This window comes from Suncus etruscus, chromosome 9, assembly GCF_024139225.1.
Source record: "Suncus etruscus isolate mSunEtr1 chromosome 9, mSunEtr1.pri.cur, whole genome shotgun sequence".
Classification (NCBI taxonomy): Eukaryota; Metazoa; Chordata; class Mammalia; order Eulipotyphla; family Soricidae; genus Suncus; species Suncus etruscus.
Window position 1 is genome coordinate 107,827,724 of NC_064856.1, and position 22,610 is coordinate 107,850,333.

General features: G+C 46.7%; 1 protein-coding gene across 1 annotated transcript in view; it reads right to left on the reverse strand.

Annotated features, from left to right (window-relative positions):
* ATL3 (atlastin GTPase 3) overlaps nt 1–22,248 on the reverse strand; it is a 46,022-nt gene extending 23,774 nt beyond the window's left edge. Inside the window, exon 1 of the mRNA XM_049779987.1 lies at nt 22,074–22,248. Within this exon, the coding sequence (XP_049635944.1) occupies nt 22,074–22,122 (49 nt within the window). The 5' untranslated portion in view covers nt 22,123–22,248. The remainder of the gene's footprint in view (nt 1–22,073) is intronic.
* Nucleotides 22,249–22,610: the final 362 nt, after the last annotated feature.

The window sequence follows — 22,610 nt, forward strand, 5'->3', positions numbered from 1 at the left end:
TGTATTTTCCGGCGTATAAGACGACCCCCTAATTTTGCAGTTAAAACATACGTATATTTGCTGTATCAGACAGAACGTTCCTGTGCTACAACTAGATGGACCACAGTGAGCCAATCACAACAAGCAAAGGTTCAAAGGTTATACTGTCATAGACTTCCTCTCTGACTCTGGTCAATCTGAGCAGGCTTTTGACAGTGTAGATTCGGGTCCAGAATATTGTCTAATTGGCACGCATAAAAAGCCTGCTTGAATTGGCTGAGTTAGAGAGGCGGTCCGAGCAGCCTTGCAGTGATTGGCCCCTTATCATAGGCACCTTTTCTGGCAATTCCCTGGTGGTTAATCAGTTAATCTCCCCCACTACATGAGCCAAACAACACCCCATCCTCAGACCCTAGCACTGAACCACCAACATGATTAACTGGGTTTTGCCAGAAGTGGCCCCCAGATGTCCTGAGTACTGTTTGGGAGCCCCCAAGAAAGAGATTTGGAAACTCTGTGGCCTGATTTTTATTTTTTTGTTTCGTTTAGAGGCATATTGAAACATTTTTCAGGATATACTTGGCGTATAAGACAAGTCCCGATTTTCGGTTGACTATTTTTTTTTTGTTTCAAAAGTCGTCTTATACGGAAAATACGGTAATTCCTGAGTGCAGAGTCCGAAATATTCACTGCCAGGTGTCGGCCCCCCCCCAAAATTCCAACACCAGAAATAACCCATACACAGAATCAAAAGCTAAGCCTTTTACATACATAAGTCCATTTAATCCTTAAAATATGCCTGAGGTACATAATAGTACTCCCATTCCAATAAGGAAATGAAATGCTCAGGCTTAAAAAAAAAAAAAAAAGTCAAGCAACTTGCAAAACAGGTCCTTGGGAGATGCTTGGAAAAGCTCTTTCACAGGCCAAACCAAACCAAACAAACCCCTGAATTCTGAATAATATAGCACTGTGGTGGCGGAGAGGCCTCAGGGAAGTTTCGAGAATTTGGAAACAGTTCAATGCACTGTGGTGGAGGTTACTGGGTGGGGGGTGAGGGTAGGAAGAACACACACACAGCTAAAGGGGCGTGAATCTGAGCCCCTAACACACACAGTCTTGGTTTCTTAGCTTGGGTGCCACACCCTGTGGTTCTCAGAACTTACTTTTGGCTCTGCTCTCAGGGAACATTCCTGGCAGGGCTTTGGGGGACCATCTGCAGTGCCAGGGGTCAAATCCAGGTCAGCCACTGGCAAGGCAAGCACCTTACCTGCTGTACTATCTCTCCCATCCCATATGCAGTCCAACTTCAGTCCCAATATGCAGTCAACTTCACCTCAAAAAAAGTTCGGGGCCGGAGAAATAACATGGAGGTAAAGCATTTGCCTTGCAATCAGAAGGCTGGTGGTTCGAATCCCAGCAGCCCATATGGTCCCCTGAGCCTGCCAGGAGTGATTTCTGAACATAGAGCCAGGAGTAACCCCTGAGCGCTGCTGGATGTGACCCAAAAACAAAAAAAATTAAATTAAACAGCAGCAGCCCCCCATCACAGTCCAAAGTCCATTACCAATTCTTTAAAATCCAGTAGCTATAGATTTATGAAGTTTCTCCAAAACAATCATTAAGCCTAGGAAATGCGACAAAAGCACTTTTTCTCTAAGTATGCAAACTTACACCACTAAAATAAGAGTCCTTTCTTGTTTTTATAATAATGCTTTTATTTTTTGTTTTAGGCCCACACCCAGTGGCGCTCAGGGGTACCTCCTGGTTCTGCGCTCAGAAATCACTCCTGACAGGCTTTGGGGGACCATATGGGACGCCAGGAACCAAACCCAGTTCAGCTACATGCAAGGCAAACGCCCTCCCACTGTGCCACTCAGGCCCCTAAAAGGAAACATTTCTGAGGCTGGAACAACAACAGTACAGTGGGCAAAAAGCTTGCCTTGCCTTGCCTTGCCTTGCCTTGCCTTGCCTTGCCTTGCCTTGCCAGCAGCTGATCCAGGTTCAATTCCAAGTACCTCCACGCCAGTCCCTGAGCTCAGAGCCAGAAGTAAAGAAGTATACACCCTGAGTATAGCTGGGTATAACCCAAAAAATAAAAACAAAAAAGAAAAAGGAACATTTCTGTGCATTATGTCCTAAAGTTCTTCCTTCTACAAAACAGAAATATGGGACCTACAAATATTCAATTTGGGTCTTTTTTTTTTAATCAAGGCAGCATGATTTAAAAGTCATTCATGACTGAGTTTCAGACATACAATGTTCTAACACCCATCCCTTCACCAGTGCTTATTTCCCACCACCCATGTCCCCAGTTTTCCTCCACCCTCCAGTTGCCTCTCTGACAGGCCCATTTTTATTATTAAGACTTTTGTTATTTTGGGCACTGTGGTTACAGTACAACACTGATGGGAATGATTAGACTGCTCTAGGGCATGCCCCTTCCCCTTCCTGCTCCCTGGCTCACAGAATGGGGGTGAGTCACCCTGGACCCAGAACTCAGGCCCAACACCACCATGGGACTCTGGTGCAAGAGAGGTAGTGCCTGGAGCTTCCTGGAGCAGAACTGTTGTGCAAGAAAAATAAAAAGTGGAGGCTGACGGCTGGAGAGATAGCATGGAGGTAGGGCATTTGCCCTGCATGCAGAAGGACAGTGGTTCAAATCCCGGCATCCCATATGGTCCCCCACGCCTGCCAGGAGCCTGCCAGGAGCGATTTCTGAGCGTAGAGCCAGGAGTAACCCCTGAGTGCTGCTGGGTGTGACCCAAAAACCAAAACAAAAAAAAAAAAAAAAAAGTGGAGGTTGGAGTGATAGGACAGTGGGTGGGATGTTTGCTTTGTACACAGCCAATCCAGGTTCCATATCCAGTATTCCATATTCCTGAGCATGCCAGAAGTGATTTCTGAGCATAGAACCAGGAGTAACTCAAACACCACTGAGTGTGGCCCCTAAACAAAAAAGTAACAAAAATAAAATAAAAAGCAACTCCTTCAGCAAATCACTTCTTTGAAAGCTTTTCAGCTCCTGCTGAGCCTAAAAACCCCACTCTTTGCCTAAAAGACTTAATACCAGAAGCTCTTCCGATTTTACTTAATATCTCTATTTAAATTTACCGAAAGAGCATAGGGGAACAGTAGAGAGAGCACGGTCCAGACCTAACACACAGTCAACCCTTGGTTCAACCTTTGGCACCACATGTATAATCTCCTAAACCAGGAATAACCCAAGCCCAGAGCCAGGAGAAGCCCCCACCCCCAGCTCCCAGCATCCTAAGGGAGATCTAACTTCTTAATAATAAAAATACATGGGCCAGGGCCGGGCGGTGGCGCTAAAGGTAAGGTGCCTGCCTTGCCTGTGCTAGCCTTGGACGGACCGCGGTTCGATCCCCCGGTGTCCCATATGGTCCCCCAAGCCAGGAGCAACTTCTGAGCACATAGCCAGGAGTAACCCCTGAGCATTACTGGGTGTGGCCCAAAAATCAAAAAAAAAAAAAAATACATGGGCCAGAGAGATAGCATGGAGGTAAGGCGTTTGCCTTGCATGCAGAAGGATGGAGGCTCGAATCCCAGCATCCCGTATTGTCCCCCCAAGCCTGCCAGGAGTGATTTCTGAGTGCAGAGCCCTGAGTGGCACCGGGTGTAACCCAAAAACCAAAAAAAAAAAAAAAAGAAAGAGCTGCCAGGGGTACACAAGTCGGGTGCTTGCTTGCCTTGCACACCACTGACCTGGGTTTGATCCCCAGTACCCATATGGTCTCCTGATTCCTGTGTGCAGAGCCAGGAGTGACCCCTAAGCAGCACCGGGTTGGCCCAAAATTAAACAGAGAAAGAAAAAAAACCTACTTAGAAAAACATTTGCGGGGCCGGGCGGTGGCGCTAAAGGTAAGGTGCCTGCCTTACCTGCGCTAGCCTAGGACGGACCGCGGTTCGATCCCCCGGCGTCCCATATGGTCCCCCAAGCCAGGAGCAACTTCTGAGCGCATAGCCAGGAGTAACCCCTGAGCGTCACCAGGTGTGGCCCAAAAACCAAAAAAAAAAAAAAAATTTTTTAAAAATTTAAGAAAAACATTTGCAAGCCTATGTTCATTGCAGTGTTAAGTCACAAAAGCCAAAGTCTGGAAATAAGTGTCCAAGAACAGAAACTGGAACATGTACACAATGGGGTCCTACTCGGCTGTAAGACAAATTCCAGCCATTTGCAGCCATGTGGAAGGATCTAAAGAGTTCGGAGTTCTGGATCTGGAAGGATCTGGAGAGTTCAGACAGTCACGAGAAAAGGGAGAGACACAGAATGATTTCTCTCTCAGATCTGGGATCTAAGAAAACAAGAACTGAAAGGCCACAGAATCCTTTTGAGTTTGCATGCCACTGGAGCAAAGTGTGAGGACACTGGGACAGTGGTGGAGGCCGTGGTATAGGTTCCGTATTTGCCGGTGTATAAGATGACTGGTCGTATAAGACGACCCCCTACTTTTGCAGTTAAAACATAGGTTTAGGCCTATATTCGCTGTATCAGACAGAATGTTCCTGTGCTGCAACTGTATGTACACAGTGAGCCAATCACAACAAGCACAGGTTCAAAGGTTGTACTGTCAGAGACTTCCTCTCTGACTCTGGTCAATCTGAGCAGGCTTTTGACACTGTAGATTCGGGTCAAGAACATTGTCTAATTTGCATGCATCAAAAGCCTGCTTGGATTGGCCGAGTTAGAGAGGCGGTTAGCAGCCAGTGATTGGTGCAGGATCGAGTTGGAAAATTCATTTTGTGGCAATATTCAGACAATTTTCGTTTAGCGGCATATTGAAACATTTTTCGGGATATACTCACGGTATAAGACGACCCCCCGATTTTCGGTTGACTTTTTTTTTGGTTTTTGTTTTTTGTTTTTTTCCAAAAGTTGTCTTATACACCGGCAAATATGGTATGTTTTGTGCAGGAAACCCAGCAGCCATTATCAATATTCTAAGTCACGGTGCCTAAAAGTTAAGTAACGAACAAAGCCATCTTGTTCTGGGGCTACAGAGAGTGCTCAGGAATTGGGGGCACTCACTCGCTTTGCACGTTAGCAATCCCCGTTTGAATTCCCAGCATCGCAACTGGCCTCCAAGCACTGGCAGGGATCACTCTGGAGCACAGAGCTAGGTAATGCCCTCTCCCCCTTTAGAAAACATCCTGTTCTGAGAGTGGGAGGTGGGAGACACTGAAATAATGGAAGATGGAAGTCAACATTCCGGGAGGGGGTGCAGTGGTGGGACATTTATAGGTCTGAACCCCTATCATTAATAGCCTCATAAATCCTGAGGCTTTGAATTAAAAGGATCTTGCTCTTCTCGTTTGAAGACTCACCACCAGTGACTCAACAGAGCCCTTCACTTTTCTCCATCCACACCATCCTACCCTGACTTCCTAAGTAAGAGATTCAGACTCATCACTTGGCCATCCTAGTAAAAAGTTTACTTCTACTCACCTCTTTCCAGATACCCTCATTATTGAGTTTCCTCGCTGAATTTCTGAAAGAATTGTGTGAGTTGTTTTCTGGAGAGTGGGTTGTTTTAGGTGAGTTTTATGATTTGGGTTGTTGGGTTTTTTGTTTTTTTGGAGGCTGCACTCAGCTGTGCTCAGGGATTACTTCTGACTCAGCACTCAGGAATTACTCATGGTGGAAGCCAAGGATTAAACGCAGATCAGCAAATAATGTGTACAAGGCAAATAAATGCCCTATCCACAGTATTGTTACTCCAGCCTGTCTTTTGCTGATATTCTTCATCTCTCTATGTCTCTTTGTCTCTGGCTGAGTAGAGTCCAGGTCACTTGGTACTCGGAGGGCTATTCTTGCCAGTGCTCAGGATGGCTGTCCTGGGAATCAAACCAGCATCTTATCCACTTCATTTCCATGTAAGGCAAGTGCTTAGCGCCATCACTATCTTTCCAGTCCCTTCGACCTCCTACACTCCCCAATCCTATAGGTCCCCAATCAAAACCTTGGGATTCTCTCCTTTCAGTTATGCCATCTTTCCAACTTCCTAGCCTGTGAGGATAATCAAATCACCAACCTCATGTGTTTCTTTGATGTCACCTCCTCTCTTTGCCTTCACTCCATCATAAAACATAAATAAATATATTATACAACTATATAAAAAGCCATCAAGAATATTTTATGTGAGGCCAGAGTGATATAGCACAACAGTAAGGCATTTGCCTTTCATGAAGCCGATCTGGGACGGACCTGGGTTCAATCCCCGGCATCCTATATGGTCCCCCTGACAGGAGCAATTTCTGAGCACAGAGCCAGGAGTAACACCCCTGAGCACCACCAGGTGTGACCCAAAAACAAAACAAAACAAAAAAAATGTCTCTTCTGTAAAATGCCCCATAACTAAAGATGTCAGGATAGTGCCTGAACATAGCGGGCACCCAACGAGTATTTGTGAAGTCAACAAATAAACTCTATGACTAAGTCACAATGTGACTCTAGATCTATTTCTTTTTGGGCGGCAGGAGTGGCCACATCTGGCCATACTCAGGACTTGCTACTGGCTTTGCATTCAGGAATCTATATGGAATGTCAGAGATCAAACCTGAATTGGCTGCATGCAAGGCAAAATTCCTACCCATTGTACTTTCTGGCCCCCACTTTTTTGTTGTTGTTGTTGTTGTTGTTGTTTTGTTTTGTTTTTGGGTCACACCTGGCAGCGCTCAGGGGTTACATACTGGCTTCACACTCAGAAATCGCTCCTAGCAGGCTTGGGGGACCATATGGTATGCCGGGATTTGAACAATGACCTTGTGCATGAAAGGCAAATGCCTTACCTCCATGCTATCTCTCCGGCCTCCTTTTTTTTAAGTGTGTGTAGTGGAAGCTATGTCAAAGGGCTGAGTACGTTTTGCATGCAGAAACTCGGATTCAATCTGTTACCACATGGTCGCCAATGCCATTGGGAGCAGCCCCCCCAGCAGGAAGTGGGAACCTAACCTGGAAAACCTCAGATAAGCAGCAGAAGGCCCAACACAGATGTTGGACTCAGCAAGGTGAAGGGGCTTCCTGCTTCCCATGAGTCCTCATCAAGACCAGGAGTCACTTCACTGTAAAATCACCCCATGCCGTATCTCCAGCCCCAGGTGATGAGTCTAAAGCAGGATTAAGTATGAAATAATCCAGACCAGGCTGAGAATAAAACAGTGTAGTCTGTCAACCTTCTTCCTTGTACCAAGAGCAAGCTGCCTTGCCGAAACTGTTTTTATTGAGTACAAAGCCCAATGGACAAAGTAAGGGCAGTCTATATAGCTCATGCTATCCTGAGCCAGTCACGCCCAGGTTTACATATAAGACAAACTTTTGGGGCCGGAGAGATAGCACAGCAGTAGGGCGTTTGCCTTGCATGCAGCACATTTGGTGGTTCGAATCCTGGCATCCCACATGGTCCCAAAGCCTGCCAGGGGCGATTTCTGAGCACAGATCCAGGTTGTTGGAGTTTTTTGTTTGTTTGTTTGTTTGTTTGTTTTTGCCACACCCAGCAGTGCTCGGGGTTTACTACTGGCTCTACGCTCAGAAATCACTCCTGGCAGGCTCGGGGGACCAAATGGGATGCCGGGATTCGAACCACCGTCCTTCTGCATGCAAGGCAAATGCCCTACCTCCATGCTACCTCTCCAGCCCCACAGATCCAGGTTTAACCCCTGAGCGTTGTCGGGTGTAACTCAAAACCAAAAAAAAAAAAAAAAAAAAAAAGAAAAACATTGTTTTCAGTGAAACCAAGTTGTAAACAGATACAAAGGAACCAGGGATATTTGTTTTGGGTGAAACCAAGTTGTGAGCGAACAGATACAAAGAAACCAGGGATGATTTTCATGTTGGATAAAACAAGGTATTATCTAATATATCACTATTCTCATCTCCAGATGAAGACTCACCTCCCAGACCAGTCGATCCTAGAGCGAGGAAACGCATTCAGCCAAGGGCAGAAAGGACCCAACAAACAGCACAGAGGGCTCATACAGGCTCTTGCATGTAGGAGACCCAAGTTTGATTCCTGGAACAGCCTGGTTCCCACATAACGCTAGAAGCAATCCCTGAGCCAAAAGCCAGGAGAAGCCCCAACACAGTCCCAGGTGTGACCCCTAAACCAAAATCTTAGTAATAAGGGTCCAAGCAATAGTACAGCAGGCTCTGTACATTTGCTCTGCATTCAGACGACTTGGATTCAATCCCCAGCACCCCATAGAGCATTGCCAGGAGTGATTCCTGAGTATAGAGCCAGGAGTAACACCTGAGTGCCGCCAGGTGTCACCAAAAAAAATAAAATAAAATAAAATAAAAAAAGAAGAGCAATAAGAGTTTCTAGTATTATAAACACCAAACCCAGAAGTACATATAAAATAACCCCAAGAGGGGCCAAAGCAATAGCACTGAGGTAGAGCATTTGCTTGAATGCGCCCAACCCTGGACGGACTCCGGTTTGATTCCCAGCATCCCATATGGTCCCCCATGCCTGCCAGGAGCAATTTCTGAGCATAGAGCCAGGAGTAACCCCTAAGCGCTGCCAGGTATGAACCCCCCCAAGTCCCTCCCTCCCAAAAATAAATTAATTAAATAACCCCAAGAAAATCAAGTTTCTTGAGCCACCAGAGAGACGAAAGAGGTTAAGGTACTTGCCTTGCATGTGGTTGTGGCCACATTTGATTTCAAGTTCTCCCTCCTCCCTCACAGTCTATCCTTTTCACATCAAACTCCCATTCCCATATTAACTGGTCATCTCAGTCTCAAATTTTTGAAAAGTTCTCTTGGACAAAGTGCCCTCTCCAGCCCTAGTAGCGGCAACTTTCTTCTCACCCAGAGCTGTCAAGGCCAGTAACACAACAAGAGCGTCACCCAGCTTGGAAGAAGCTTAGTACTCAATCTGAGAGCGCCTAGTTCGTCTTCTCCTTTTCCCCTCTTAGCTCGCACACTCCTGCCTTCCCTCCGGCTCTCCCTCCAGGAACTCTTGAGGTTTCTCATTTCCCTCTGCCCTCCATTCAGTGATGCAACTTTATTAAGCCAACCTGCGAAGTTCAGGAGCAAATGTGAAAGTGCCTTCGGCACAGGTTCGTCAGGCTAGCCCAGCTTCATTTCACTTACTGGGAGAGTCTGGGGAAATCTCTGGGGCCTAACAAAAGGCAAGTCCCAATTCCAGTTCTACCACTAACCACCCCTGCTCTCCTGGGCATGTCTCACCCGAGGTTCAACGGTAAAAATGAGTCGAGTATTTCATGTCAGTAGACGTTCTTCCAATACCAATGTCTGACAAGTCTACATGTAGAACCGCCAGAATGAGTTCTCTTCAAGTACATCTGTTCTGGCTTCGTTTTTGAGAGTGAGGCCTTTTACTCAACTTCCCTCCAATCACCCATCAGCCTCCTATCTTCCTAGGCACAGTGTACCCACAAATTCCATTATTTCCATTATTTCTTCCCTCCGCAATTTAAGCTCTGGTTTAAGCTTGAAGCCAAGACTGTTACTCTAGCGAGGCGGTGTGTGCAGTCAGGGGGAAAAAAAAAATCGGGCCCAGAGAGATAGCACAACGGTGTTTGCCTTGCAAGCAGCCAATCCAGGACCAAAGGTGGTTGGTTGGAATCCCGGTGTCCCATATGGTCCCCTGTGCCTGCCAGGAGCTATTTCTGAGCAGACAGTCAGGAGTAACCCCTGAGCACTGCCGGATGTGACCCAAAAACCAAAAAAAAAAAAAAAAAAAACGGACTTTTCTCCCAGCCACATATTATTAGCTACAGCCTAACTTATTATATTTTCTCAAGTTCCTCTACAGTCAGGCAATGTTCTAGCTATAAAAATATGTTCGCGGGGCCGGGCGGTGGCGCTAAAGGTAAGGTGCCTGCCTTCCCTGCGCTAGCCTTGGACGGACCGCGGTTCGATCCCCCGGTGTCCCATATGGTCCCCCAAGCCAGGAGCAACTTCTGAGCGCATAGCCAGGAGTAACCCCTGAGCGTTACTGGGTGTGGCCCAAAAACCAAAAACCAAAAAAAAAAAAAAAAAAAATATGTTCGCTCTTGTACCACTGGAAATTCCTTACATAGTGTATATTGGTAAAATCTACTAGGTTACTCTATTCATCACCTGACTTAATGTATTATTTTAATTACTTTATTTAAACACCGTGGTTACAAAGTTGTTTGTAATACAGCTGGGTTATATTTTCCAGTTACAAAGTTGTTCGTGATTAAGTTTCAGCCATATAATGTACAACACTCTTCATCAGTGCTTGTTTCCCACCACCAATGTTTCATCTTTCTGTCTGTCTGCCTGTCTCTGCCTATCTTTCCCTCTCCCTCTCCTCCTTTCCTCTGTCTGTCTCTCTCTCTGTCTCTCTTTGTCTCTCTCTCTGACACACACGTTCACAACATTGTTCCTAAAGGAGATTGTGGCTAGCAAGCAGTTTTTACAAATTTTCACTTTAGTTCCTTTCAGCGCCCAGTTCTTGTCCCGAGTAATCATTTCCAACTATCATTGACTTAATTTAAGTTATATGGTCCCATCTAAAGAACAGATGCAGGCCAGAGCAATAGTACAGTATGCAGGGCACTTGCCTTGCATATGACCCACAAGGGTTCTATCCCTGGTCTCCCCTAAGGTCCCCTGATGTAAGTGCTGAGCCAGGAGTAAGCCATTAGCACAACCGAGTGCAGCCCCAAAAACAAAAACAAACCAAAAAAGAGCTGGCCAAAATCTATGATTGAAAAAGAGTCTGGAGATAGCAGCAGAGCTATCACAAGATAACACAGATAACAAGATAACACAGTGGTAGGGCATTTGGTTTGCCTTGCATGCAGCTGAACCAGGACAAACCTAGATTCAGCCCCCCCACCCAGCGTCCCATATGGTCCCCCCAGCCAGGAGCAATTTCTGAGCACATAGCCAGGAGTAACTCCTAAGCGTCACAGAGTGTGCCCCCCCCCAAAAAAAAAGTCTAGAGATAAAGAGTACCAGCCTTGCACTCGACTTACCCTAGTTTAATCCTTGACACCTCATATGGTTCCCCAGAGCACTGCCAGGAGTGATCCCTAAACACTGAGCCAGGAAGTTAAGTCCTGAACATTGGTGGATGTGGTAAAAAAAAAAAAAAGAAAAGAAAATGTAAAAAACTGAGGGGTCAGGGCCAGAATGAGAGTATAGCAGGTCGGGCATTTGCCTTGCATGCAGCCAATGCAGTTTGATTCCTGACACCCTTTATAACCCCTCAAGTTTGCCAGGAGTAATTCCTGAGTGCAGAGTCAGGGGTAACCTCTGAGCGGCACAGATGTACCACCCAAAAGATTATTTGGGGGTGTAGTAGGTTTTCTTAACGTTCATGAAATTACTCCCACTTTTCAAGATCCTTTAAACTTCGAACTTCTAGTCTAGTCTCCAGGAGTGATTTTCAGGGCTACAGCCATAGTTTTAACAAGCTCTGCACATGTTTTGCATGAGGGCAAGTCTGGAGTCCATGACCAGCACCAGATGGTCCCCCAAACATCACTGGGTGTGACCCAAATACAAAACAAAATCTTGGGCCAGAGCTATGTAGGGTGTCTGCTTTGCCTGTGGCCGGCCTACATTTTCAGTCCCAAAAACAAACAAACAAACAAGCAAAATAAATCTTTAGGGACTGGAGACATAGTACAGAGGGTAGGGTATTTGCTTTGCACAAGGTTGACCCAGGCTTGATCCCCAGCATCCCATATGGTCCCCCCAAGCCTTACCAAAAGAGATTCCCTGTGTGCAAAGTCAGAAGTAAGCTCTGAACACCACCCGATGTGGCCCCCAAACAAACAAAAAAACTTCCAGTGACAATCTTATATGCCTTCTCCCTTTAGCCAAGTAAATTCTTGTTTTGGGATCACGCCTGGCAGTGCTCGTAGCTAGCTCTGGCATCTGTGCTCAGAGATCACTCTTGGCAGGGTCTATAAACCAGACGGAATGCTGGGGGGTGAACCCAGATCATGTGCAAGCAAGGCAAGTGCCCCGCCAGCTATACTACCACTCCAGCCCAAAGTAATAATTTTCCAAGGTCTCTAAATGCATTTTGAAGCAGTTAATGCCCACTTATCTGAATGCTTAATGCTATATTATGTATTTGTTATACTTTCAGTACAACTAACCTTATTCTAGACCAACCAATAGTCTACATATGCCTGCTTCAATAATCACTGCAATAATTACGTTCAATAGACTAGAGTTTAGCACTAAAGTCTACCTGCCTTCTCATTCTATTTTTTATTAATTTGGGATATAGGGGGCCATATCCAGCAGTGCTCAGGGATTATTCCTGGCTCTGCGTTCATCAATCACTCCTGGCAGGCTCAGGGGACCCTATGAAATGCCGGAGATTGAACCCAGGTCAGCTATGTGCAAGGCAAACATGCCCTACCCACTGTGCTATCGCTCCAGCCCCTGCCTTCTCATTCTTTTTTGTTTTGGGGCCAAAACCAGCGATGCTCAGGGGTTACTCCTGGCTGTCTGCTCAGAAATAGCTCCTGGCAGGCACGGGGGACCATATGGGACACCGGGATTTGAACCAACCACCTTTGGTCCTGGATCGGCTGCTTGCAAGGCAAACACCGCTGTGCTATCTCTCCGGGCCCCAAAGTGTTTCTTAACCTTGGCACTACAACTGTTATTCAATAGCTCCATCCCTTCCCTACAGAAAAGTCAAAAATGTTTTTTTAAAACACTGCTAAGGGACCAGAGCAATAATACAGCAGGTAGGATACTAGCTAGCCTTGCACACAACCGACCAGGGTTCAATTCCTGGCATCCCAGATGGTCCTCAGAGCCCATCTGGAATAATTCCTGAGTGCAGAGCAAGGAATGTGTGACCTAAAAAGATAGATAAATAAATAAGTAAATAAGTAAACAAATGAATAAATAAAAATACGGGGCCGGCGAGGTGGCGCTAGAGGTAAGGTGTCTGCCTTGCAAGCGCTAGCCAAGGAAGGACCATGGTTTGATCCCCCGGCGTCCCATATGGTTCCCCCCCACAGCCAGGGGCAATTTCTGTGTGCTTAGCAAGGAGTAATCCCTGAGCATCAAACAGGTGGCCCGAAAAACCAAATGAATGAATGAATGAATGAATGAATGAATGAATGAATGAATGAATGAATGAATGAATAGAAACACTACTAAATATCCCAAGGAGGCAAAATTGTTCTGGGTTAAGAAGCCATGGACTGAGGGCCGGAGAGATAGCATGGAGGTAGGATATTTGCCTTGTGTACAGAAGGACGGTGATTCAAATCCCGGCATCCCATATGGTCCCCCGTGCTTGCCAGGAACGGTTTCTGAGTGTAGAGCCAGGAGGAACCCCTGAGTGCTGCCAGGTGTGACCCAAAAACAAAAAAAAAAAAACAAAAAAAAAAGAAGCCCTGGAGTAGAGCTTGGCTCAATGCTCCTTACTGTTCTGCAGAGCAAATGAAAAGTTATGGGAACATTTCACTCAGTAGAGTCAATGAGTCAGAGTGAAGTTATGACCTGTGTTTTCCACTCTTTTAAAGCACGTTCTCTCCACAGCAGGGGCAACACGCCCAGAACCGGAAGCATGCCATTCTCATGGGTTGTTCTGCTGCCAGTCATAAAGTCCCAGATTCACAAAGCCAGAGAAAACACATCATTATTTTTATATATAAATGCCAGGCAAAGTAGGCAAGCCCTTAAGACAACTCTGGAAATTGTTGGGTGTGGTACCTTTTAGGTGATGGTGGGAGAATGCTTTTATTTTACTTATTTCTTTTCTTTTTTTTTTTTTTTTTTTTTTTTTTTTGGTTTTTGGGCCATACCTGGCAGTGCTCAGGGGTTACTCCTGGCTGTCTGCTCAGAAATAGCTCAAAAATAGCTCCTGGCAGGCACAGGGGACCATATGGGACACTGGGATTCGAACCAACCACCTTAGGTCCTAGCTCGACTGCTTGCAAGGCAAACGCCGCTGTGCTATCTCTCCAGGCTCTTATTTTACTTATTTCAATTTTAAGGCCACACTCAAAGATACTCAAGGCTTATGCCTAGGTCTGCACTCAGGGAACATTCCTGGAAAGACTCAGGGGACCATACTGGGGTTGGGGGCTGGGGAATTGAATAGGTCAACCAGATGCAAGGCAAGCCCCCACCACTATACTATCTCTCCAGCATCAAGAATGCTTTTATGGGCCGGGAGTGTGCCTTAAATCAGTAAGTATGCTGGTAGGCACACATGATTTTAAGTTTGTTTCCATGAAAAATGTCACCTAAATCTAGTTGAACTAAATATTAGGGAAATGTCACATGTTAAATAATGGAGGGAGTTGGGCCAGGAAAAAGATTCAGTGGCAAAACACTTGCCTGTGAAACTCTGGACCTGAAACCTAGCATCACAAAAATATAAAGAGGGCTAGGAAATTTCTCATTTTAATGAATCTTTGTACTTTAACACAGAATGCCGAATAAAAGCATATTTTATTGATCAATTAAGAATTTGGAAGAAAAAAAAAAGAATTTGGAGGGCCAGAGAGATGGTACGGAGGTAGGGTGTTTGCCTTGCATGCAGGACGGTGTTTCGAATCCTGGCATCCCATAGAGTCCCCTGAGCCTGCCAGGAGCAATTTCTGAGAATATACAAAATAAAAAAAATAAAAAAGAATTTGGTGCCTAGGGATAAAGAGATATCATGGAGGTAGGGCATTTGCCTTGCATGCAGAATGATGGTGGTTTGAATCCCAGCATCCCATATGATCCCCGAGTCTGCCAGGAGTGATTTCTGAGCGCATAGCATGATTAACTCCTGAGCATCACCGGGTGTGGCCCAAAAACCAAAAAAAAAAAAAAAAAAAGAATCTGGGGTGGGGGGCAAGGACCGAAGCAATTGTACAGTGGGTATCATGAGGCCAAACCAAGTTTGATCCCTGGCATCACATACGGTCCCCCAAGCACTACTAGGAGTAATTCCTAAATGCAGAGCCAGAAGAAACCTGGGCATTGCTGGGTTCACCCTGAAAATAACAAGAATTTGAGAAGGACCAGAGCAATAAGAAGGACCATTGTGATAGTACTTATAGAGGGTAAGGCATTTGCCTTGTACATGCTGACCTGAGTTCAATCCCCAGCATCCCATTTGGTTCCCCAGCCTACCGAGGGTAGTTCCTGAGTGCAAAGCCAGGAGTAACCAATCCCTGAGCACCACTGGGTGTAGCCCCAAAACAAAAACAAAAAAATTGGGGGAGTAACTAGATGACTAGTACAGCAGGTAGGGTAGGGTACTTGTCTTGTACCTACTGGGGAATTGATCCATGACAGCACATATGGTTCCCCGCACCCACCAGGTGTGATCCCTAAGAGCAAAGAGACAGGAGTAAGTCCTGTGCACAGCCTCATGTGGTTCCAAAGCAAAACAAAGAATTTTGGAGCCAGAGACAGTCTAGAGGTCAAAAGTATTAGATGCGGGGCCGGAGAGATAGCATGGAGGTAAGGCGTTTGCCTTTCATGCAGAAGGTCATCGGTTCGAATCCCGGAGTCCCGGTGCCTGCCAGGAGCAATTTCTGAGCATGGAGCCAGGAATAACCCCTGAGCACTGCCGGGTGTGACCCAAAAACCACAAAAAAAAAAAGTATTAGATGCGTTCAACCTGGGTTTGAACCCTGAGAACAAAGCCAAGAGTAAACTCTGAGCACCTTTGGGCATAGCCCCAAAACAAACAAAAAAATTCTGTTGGGTTTTCTGGAGATTGTTTAGAAGCAAATAGTATTGAAGACTCAAATGCAGTGACCAGGCACCATCTGAAAATGCCAGCCCAATCCAGAGCAAGAGGGCAGCAGGAGGGGCCCTTGTCTTGCTTAAGGCCTAACTGGATGTGACCCCAGCACCCTATATGATCCCCTGAGCTTACAAGAGGTAAGCTGAGCACCATGGGATACGGCAAAAAGGGGGAAAAGCCAACTGCACACAAGAGGGAAAAATGAATTGTGACAGAATTAGTTCAATATTCATCTTATTTTACACTAGAAATCACCATCCAAATCAACCTGCTTACCTGGATGTTTTTGCTATGTGCTTTAGATAAATAAGGCTTTCTTTTTATTTCTTTTTTTAAATAAGGCTTTCTTGGGGCCTGGAGAGATAGCACAGTGGCGTTTGCCTTGCAAGCAGCCGATCCAGGACCAAAGGTGGTTGGTTCGAATCCCGGTGTCCCATATGGTCCCCTGGGCACTGCCGGGTGTGGCCCAAAAACAAAAACAACAACAACAACAATAAATAAGGCTTTCTTAATAAGCAATATCTGAGGGGCCAGAGCGATGACACAGCAGTAGGGCATTTGTTTTGCATGCTACCAACCCGGGACAGACCCAAGTTCAATCCCCAGTACCTCATATGGTCCTCCAAGCCTGCCAGAAGTGATTTCTGAACATACAGCCAGGAGTAACCCCTGAGTGCTGCCGGGTGTGACCCAAAAACCAAAAAAATAAATAAATAAATATTTTCCATAGGGGCCGGAGAGATAGTATGGAGGCAAGGCGTTTGCCTTGCATGCACAAGGACAGTGGTTCGAATCCTGGCATCCCACATGGTCCCCTGAGCCTGCCAGGAGCGATTTTTGAGCGCAGAGCCAAGAGGAACCCCTGAGCGATGCCGGGTGTGACCCAAAACACAAAAAACAAAAAACTTTCCATGAAATAACAAATCCATTCAAATACTCAAATGTGGAACCAGATCCAGATAACAATGGATAGGGTTTGCCTAGTACACAGTCAACCCATGTTTAACTCGAGGCATCCCATATGGTTTCCCAGAACCTCACCAGGCATGATCCCTGGGTGCAGAGCCAGTAATAACCCCTAAGCACCACTGGGTGCAAACCCCCCCCAAGAAAAACCTCAGATGTAAGCAAACATTCATAAGGTGATTTGACTGTTCATTCGCATGCTTTTTAACTGTGGGTGGGTCCTTGAATGAGTTAAATCAGAATCTAGGAGTGAGAACAAAGTCTAAAAGGTTTTAACAAAAAGAATTTAAAAAAATAAAATAAAATAAAATAAATAAACAAAAAAGGGGGTGAAGCAGTGGCTCAAGGGCTGACCTAGGACTGACCGCGGTTAGATCCCCTGATGTCCCATGTGGTCCCCCAAACTAGGAGCGATTTCTGAGCCAGGAATAACCCCTGAGCGTCACCAGGTGTGACCCAAAAACCAAAAACCCCCAAAAAAGGTGGGGGGATGAGTCCAGAAAGAGTACAGAAGAGTAGGAATTTGGAAGCAGCTGATCCAAGTTTGATCCCTGGAATCCTATTAAGTCTCCTCAAGACCATCAGGAATGAGCCCTGAGAATCAAATCCCTGAGTGTGACCCAAAAACCAAACAAACACACAAACACTGCCCCAGGTTATTCTAAAAGTTTACAGAAAACTGTTTACAGTTTTACAGAACAGAAGTTTCACAGAAAGATGTAAACTACTCTTGTAAAGAGACTAATTTTCTTTTAAAAAAAAAAAAAAGTTCCCATCCTGTGTCTGTCCTCCCCATGTCATTTTTTTAGTAAGTTTTAGATTAGCAAAGAAACTAGTTATTTTGGGAAAGTTTGAGGAAACTTTAAAATGAAACTATTTGTGGGGCCCAAGCAGGTTAAGGCAGTTTCCTTGTACACAGCCAACTCAGGTTTCATGCTGCCACCCAGGTTTCATCCACAGCAACCCATATGACCCCCTCAAAGCCCCAGCAGGAGTGATCCCGAGTAGAGAACCAGGTGTAAGTCCTGACCATGCATGGCTGGTGTAACTCAAAAAAAAAGTAAGGGGCCGAAGAATAGCTCAGCGGTAGGGCGTTTACTTTGCATGCCAGGCAACCCGGGAGGGACCCTGTTCAAGTCCCAGCATCCCACATGGTCTCCCAGCCTGCCAGGGGTAATTTCTGAGTGCAGAGCCAGGAGTAACCCTTGAGCACAGCTGGGTGTGGTCCAACAACCAATCAATAAATAAATAAAGTTTGGGGCTGGAAAGATAGCATGGAGATGGGGCATTTGCCTTGCATGCAGAAGGACAGTGGTTCGAATTCTAGCATCCTATATGGTTCCCCGAGCCTGCCAGGAGCCATTTCTGAGCATAGAGCCAGGAGTAACCCCTGAGCGCCGATGGGTGTGACCCAAAAACCAAAAAATTAAATTAAATTAAAAAATAAAAGTAGGGCCCGGAGAGATAGCACAGCGGTGTTTGCCTTGCAAGCAGCCGATCCAGGACCAAAGGTCGTTGGTTCGAATCCCGGTGTCCCATATGGTCCCCCGTGCCCACCAGGAGCTATTTCTGAGCAGACAGCCAGGAGTAACCCCTGAGCACCGCTGGTATGGCCCAAAAAACAAACAAACAAACAAACAAATAAATAAATAAATAAATAAATAAATAAATAAATAAATAAATAAATAAATAAATAAATAAAAGTTAAATGTAACTTTTTGGGGGGTTTGGGCCACACACAGTGGTGGCAACGGTGGCTCAAGGTTACTTCTGGCTCTGTGTTCCAAAATCTCTCCTGGCAGGCTCAGGGGAATAAATGGGATGCTAAGAATCAAACCCCCCCCCCCACCAGGTTGGCCCCATGCAAGGCAAACATCCTACCCACTGCGCTATCACTCCAGCCCCCAAAATATAACTATTTGCATCTTTTTTTTTCCCCCTTTGGTTTTGTGGTCACATCTGGGATGCTCAGGGGTTACTCCTGGCTCTACACTTAGGAATCACTCCTGATGGTGCTCAGAGAACCACAGGAGATGCCAAAATTCGGCAGCTTACAAAGCAAACACTCTACACGCTGTCCTAACGCTCTGGCCCTATGTATGCACCATTTTTCAATGGTTTTCTAAGAAAGTCATAAAAACTATGTTTGTTTATTTTGGGGCCACATCCAGAAGTGCTCAGGCTATGAGCACACTCCTGGCTCTGCTCTTGGGAGTCATTCCTGGCGGTGCTCAGGGAACAAAATGGGATGCCAGGGATCAAACATGGGTCAGCCATGTGCAAGAAGCCTTATCCGCTATGCTATTACTGCTCTGGACCCCTCCATAAAAATGTTTAAAAGCACCAAGACCTAGTCTTTCAGGTAAATTCTAAATCAGTTCTCAAACAAGCACACACAACCTAACTTGATGGCAAGAAGGTGACAAAAGTGTTAACTGCTACATGGGGAACCTTGCTCCTTACCTGTCTCCAATATCTGTATTTAACAAGTGTCTCCTTTAAATATACTCAAAACAAGCTCTAGTTAGTGAAAACTAAGAAAATTAGCCAGAAAAATGTGCCCGGAGAGATAGCACAGCGGTGTTTGCCTTGCAAGCAGCCGATCCAGGACCAAAGGTGGTTGGTTCGAATCCCGGTGTCCCATATGGTCCCCCGTGCCTGCCAGGATCTATCTCTGAGCAGACAGCCAGGAATAACCCCTGAGCACTGCTGGGTGTGACCCAAAAACCAAAAAAAAAAAAAAAAAAAAAAAAAAAGAAAATTAGCCAGAAAATTGACATCACATTTGTCCTGTTGTTTTTTTCTTAGTTTTGAAGCCACACTGGGCTGTTTACTCCAGACTCGGGGAATCATCACTGGCAGGACTCGGGGAACTGAGGAAAGTGCCTACCACCAGCTGTACTATGGCTAGGGCCCTGTCCTCTCCATAGTTACTCCACTTAATTTCACCATTTCTCCAGTGACACTTTAAACCCTGGCTCATAAAACGACAGCATTCTGGGGTTGGAGCGATGGGTAGCACATTTGCCTTGCATGCAGGAGACTCAGGTTCAATCCTTGGCATCCCATAGGTCCTCTTGAGCACCGCCAGGAGTGATACCTGAGTGCAGAGCCAGGAGTCACCCCTGAGAACTGCTGGGTGTGGCCCCCAAACAAAGTAAAACTAAAAAAAAAAAAATCACACTCTAAAGGTGTAATTGCTTCGTCATGCATGCTAGCTTTCATCTACGTTTCCTTTACCAGCCTGAAAGCTGAATTTGCTGATAACCAAATAGCCTTGGTGGAGATTAAAATACATCCTGGGACTGGCTTTAGCTCAGTGGTTACTTCGGCAAACTTGGCTTTAAAATACAACCTGATAGGGAGTTTTCAGTACATTGCAACGCCAGCCACAACTGCTCCAAATCGAATACAGACTCTTAAGTTGGGGACCAGGAAACTTCCATGACACATCCGATCCATGCACCCCAGCACTGCAAATTGCCACAGCATACATAAACTTTATGGGGAGCTCAGCCCACCAGGTGTATCCTCAGATTTTTTTGTTTGTTTGTTTGTTTTGGTTTTTGGGCCACACCCGGCAGCACTCAGGGGTTACTCCTGGCTCTACACTCAAAAATCGCTCCTGGCAGGCTCGGGGGACCCTATGGGACGCCAGGATTCAAACCACGACCTTCTGCATGAAAGGCAAACGCCCTACCTCCATGCTATCTCTCCGGCCCTGTATCCACAGATTTTCCTGGTGGGGAGAACTGAAATAACCCCCACAGGGCCCGCTGTGGATGCCTTTTTCCCCTGCATGGATAGTTGAGGAATTTCCAAAGAGATGTTGGCATTACATTTTCGGTCATTATTTGGCTATCTCTCCTTTGTAAATCTCAGTCAAAATCATGAACTATCAAATAATTTGGCTCAGAAATTCCGGCACCAAAGATTACTATGAGAACCCCTTTTCTAAATATTTATCCCTAAAAGAAAAGACAATGTTTTTTCTCTTTATGTCCTTGCAGCTGCAGTTTCTGGTAATCAAGGGCAAAGCCAGAAAGCAGACCCTGGGCTATTGACTCTCCTTAGAAAAAGGGAACCACACCTAACAACACCTAAGGGAATCTGGGTCCTTTCTTTACTTGACCTCTAAAACTATAGAACCCAGTTCAGCATAGACCATGTTCCTAGATATTTTCTATTTCCTAATAATCCCTAATTTTGTATTTGAAGTAAGCTTGCAAAGAGCTGCCTTGTGATAGCCTTCTCCTCTGTTACTCAGAATCCTTATATCTCACACCCATAGCTTAAGTATGTTTACTGTTAAACTTTGCTTTGCGGTTGTAATTATTCTTCTCTATACCTATGGCTGGTTTTACCCTTATAAGTCCCCTTGCCTAATCCTGCCAGAAGATGTGTTGACCCCACATACTCTGTGTGTGGCATCATTATTATTTGGCCGCTCATATTACCCTTTTTCCTCTCGTAAAGAATTTGCTCCCCACTAGAGATGCTGAGACGCAAGACGCCTGCAGCAAATTCTGACACAGACTTATCCAATGACCCTTTCAAACCGGGCTCTTTTTTATGGGGGGGAAGAGAGCGTGCAAGGTGGAGGCTGGACCACACCCTGTGCACAGTGCTCATCAGGGCTGTGAACTCAGGGACCAACCCTGATGCAGAGGCAGGGGGAATCCCAACCTGAGCAGCCAACCAAAAAAGCACCTTCCTCCTTCGCTGCCACTCGGTTCTCCAGTCCCAACAATGCTCAATGCTCTTTTCTTTCCTACCTGGGCATTTCGCAAGCCAAATCAAATGCACTCACTCCTCAAGAATCAGGGAGGGAGGCGAGGGATGACAGACGAGGCCCAGGAATGTCAGGGAAGCGTGCAAGCAAGTTTTTCCTGAGTACTTCGTGATCCGAAGGGAAGGGGAAAAAAATTTGGGGGGGGGGGGGGGACTGACAACATGTGCCTTAAAAAATTGCAAAATAATAAATAAATTGCAAATAAATGAATAAATAAAATGCAATCGAGCAATTGAGGCCACATCTTAGCTCCCTTCCGGAGAGGAACAGGGGGTGGGGGGGAACCCTAACTTTACTCGCACTCATAGCTGTCAAGGCCTTGCAGGACGAGGCTTCTTTTAGTAGCTAGGAGTTGGGGTGGGGAGATCAGCCAGATGGTCCGTTAGATGGGGGACCCCCGAAACCGGGCAGGCAGCCCCCCAAGAGATCATCTGCAACCTCCCCAAGAGGGGGCCCCCCAAGGAGCAAGGCGATGGCCCGGGCGGGTTCGAGCCGGGAGGGCGAGAGGGCTGCGCCACCCGCAGCGCCCCGGGATGTTGTGGGGGGGGACCCCGAAACGGGCATAGGGATGGGACTGGACGCCTCACCTGCTGCTCCCGAAGCAGCCGCCGCCGCCGCTCGCTGAGGGGCCAACATGGAGCCTGGGGAGGCTGATCAGGGCAGCCAGGGGCGCAGAGGCTGGGGCGGGCTCGCACCAGGGCCTCGGAGGCGGGAAACGGGAGGAGCCGAGGCGGGACGGGGCGGAGGAGCCCGGGCTTGCAGGCGGGCGGCCCCCTTAGGGGCGCGGTGAGCCCGGCCCGGGAAGGCGCGGGAGTGCGCATGCGGCAGCGGAAGTCCCGCCCACCAGAGCCCGATGTACGCGTGTGCGTCGCCGCCTACTCCTACCTGGGGCCCTGCATTGGCGCGCACGGTCTTTCGGGAGTTGTAGTCCCACGCTCTCGGGACTCCCCGAGCGCCGGCTGCGTCTCAGCAAATTCATCCGGAACAGGGTGGGACCGGGGCTAGGACTACAACTCCCAGCAGCACTTCGCGCAAGGGCGGTTCAGCCCCGGCCTGGGTAGCCCGCAAGTCCAGCTTGGCTCATTTAGCTTGGAGACCCTCGTTGGGCTGTAGCGGGTCAACGC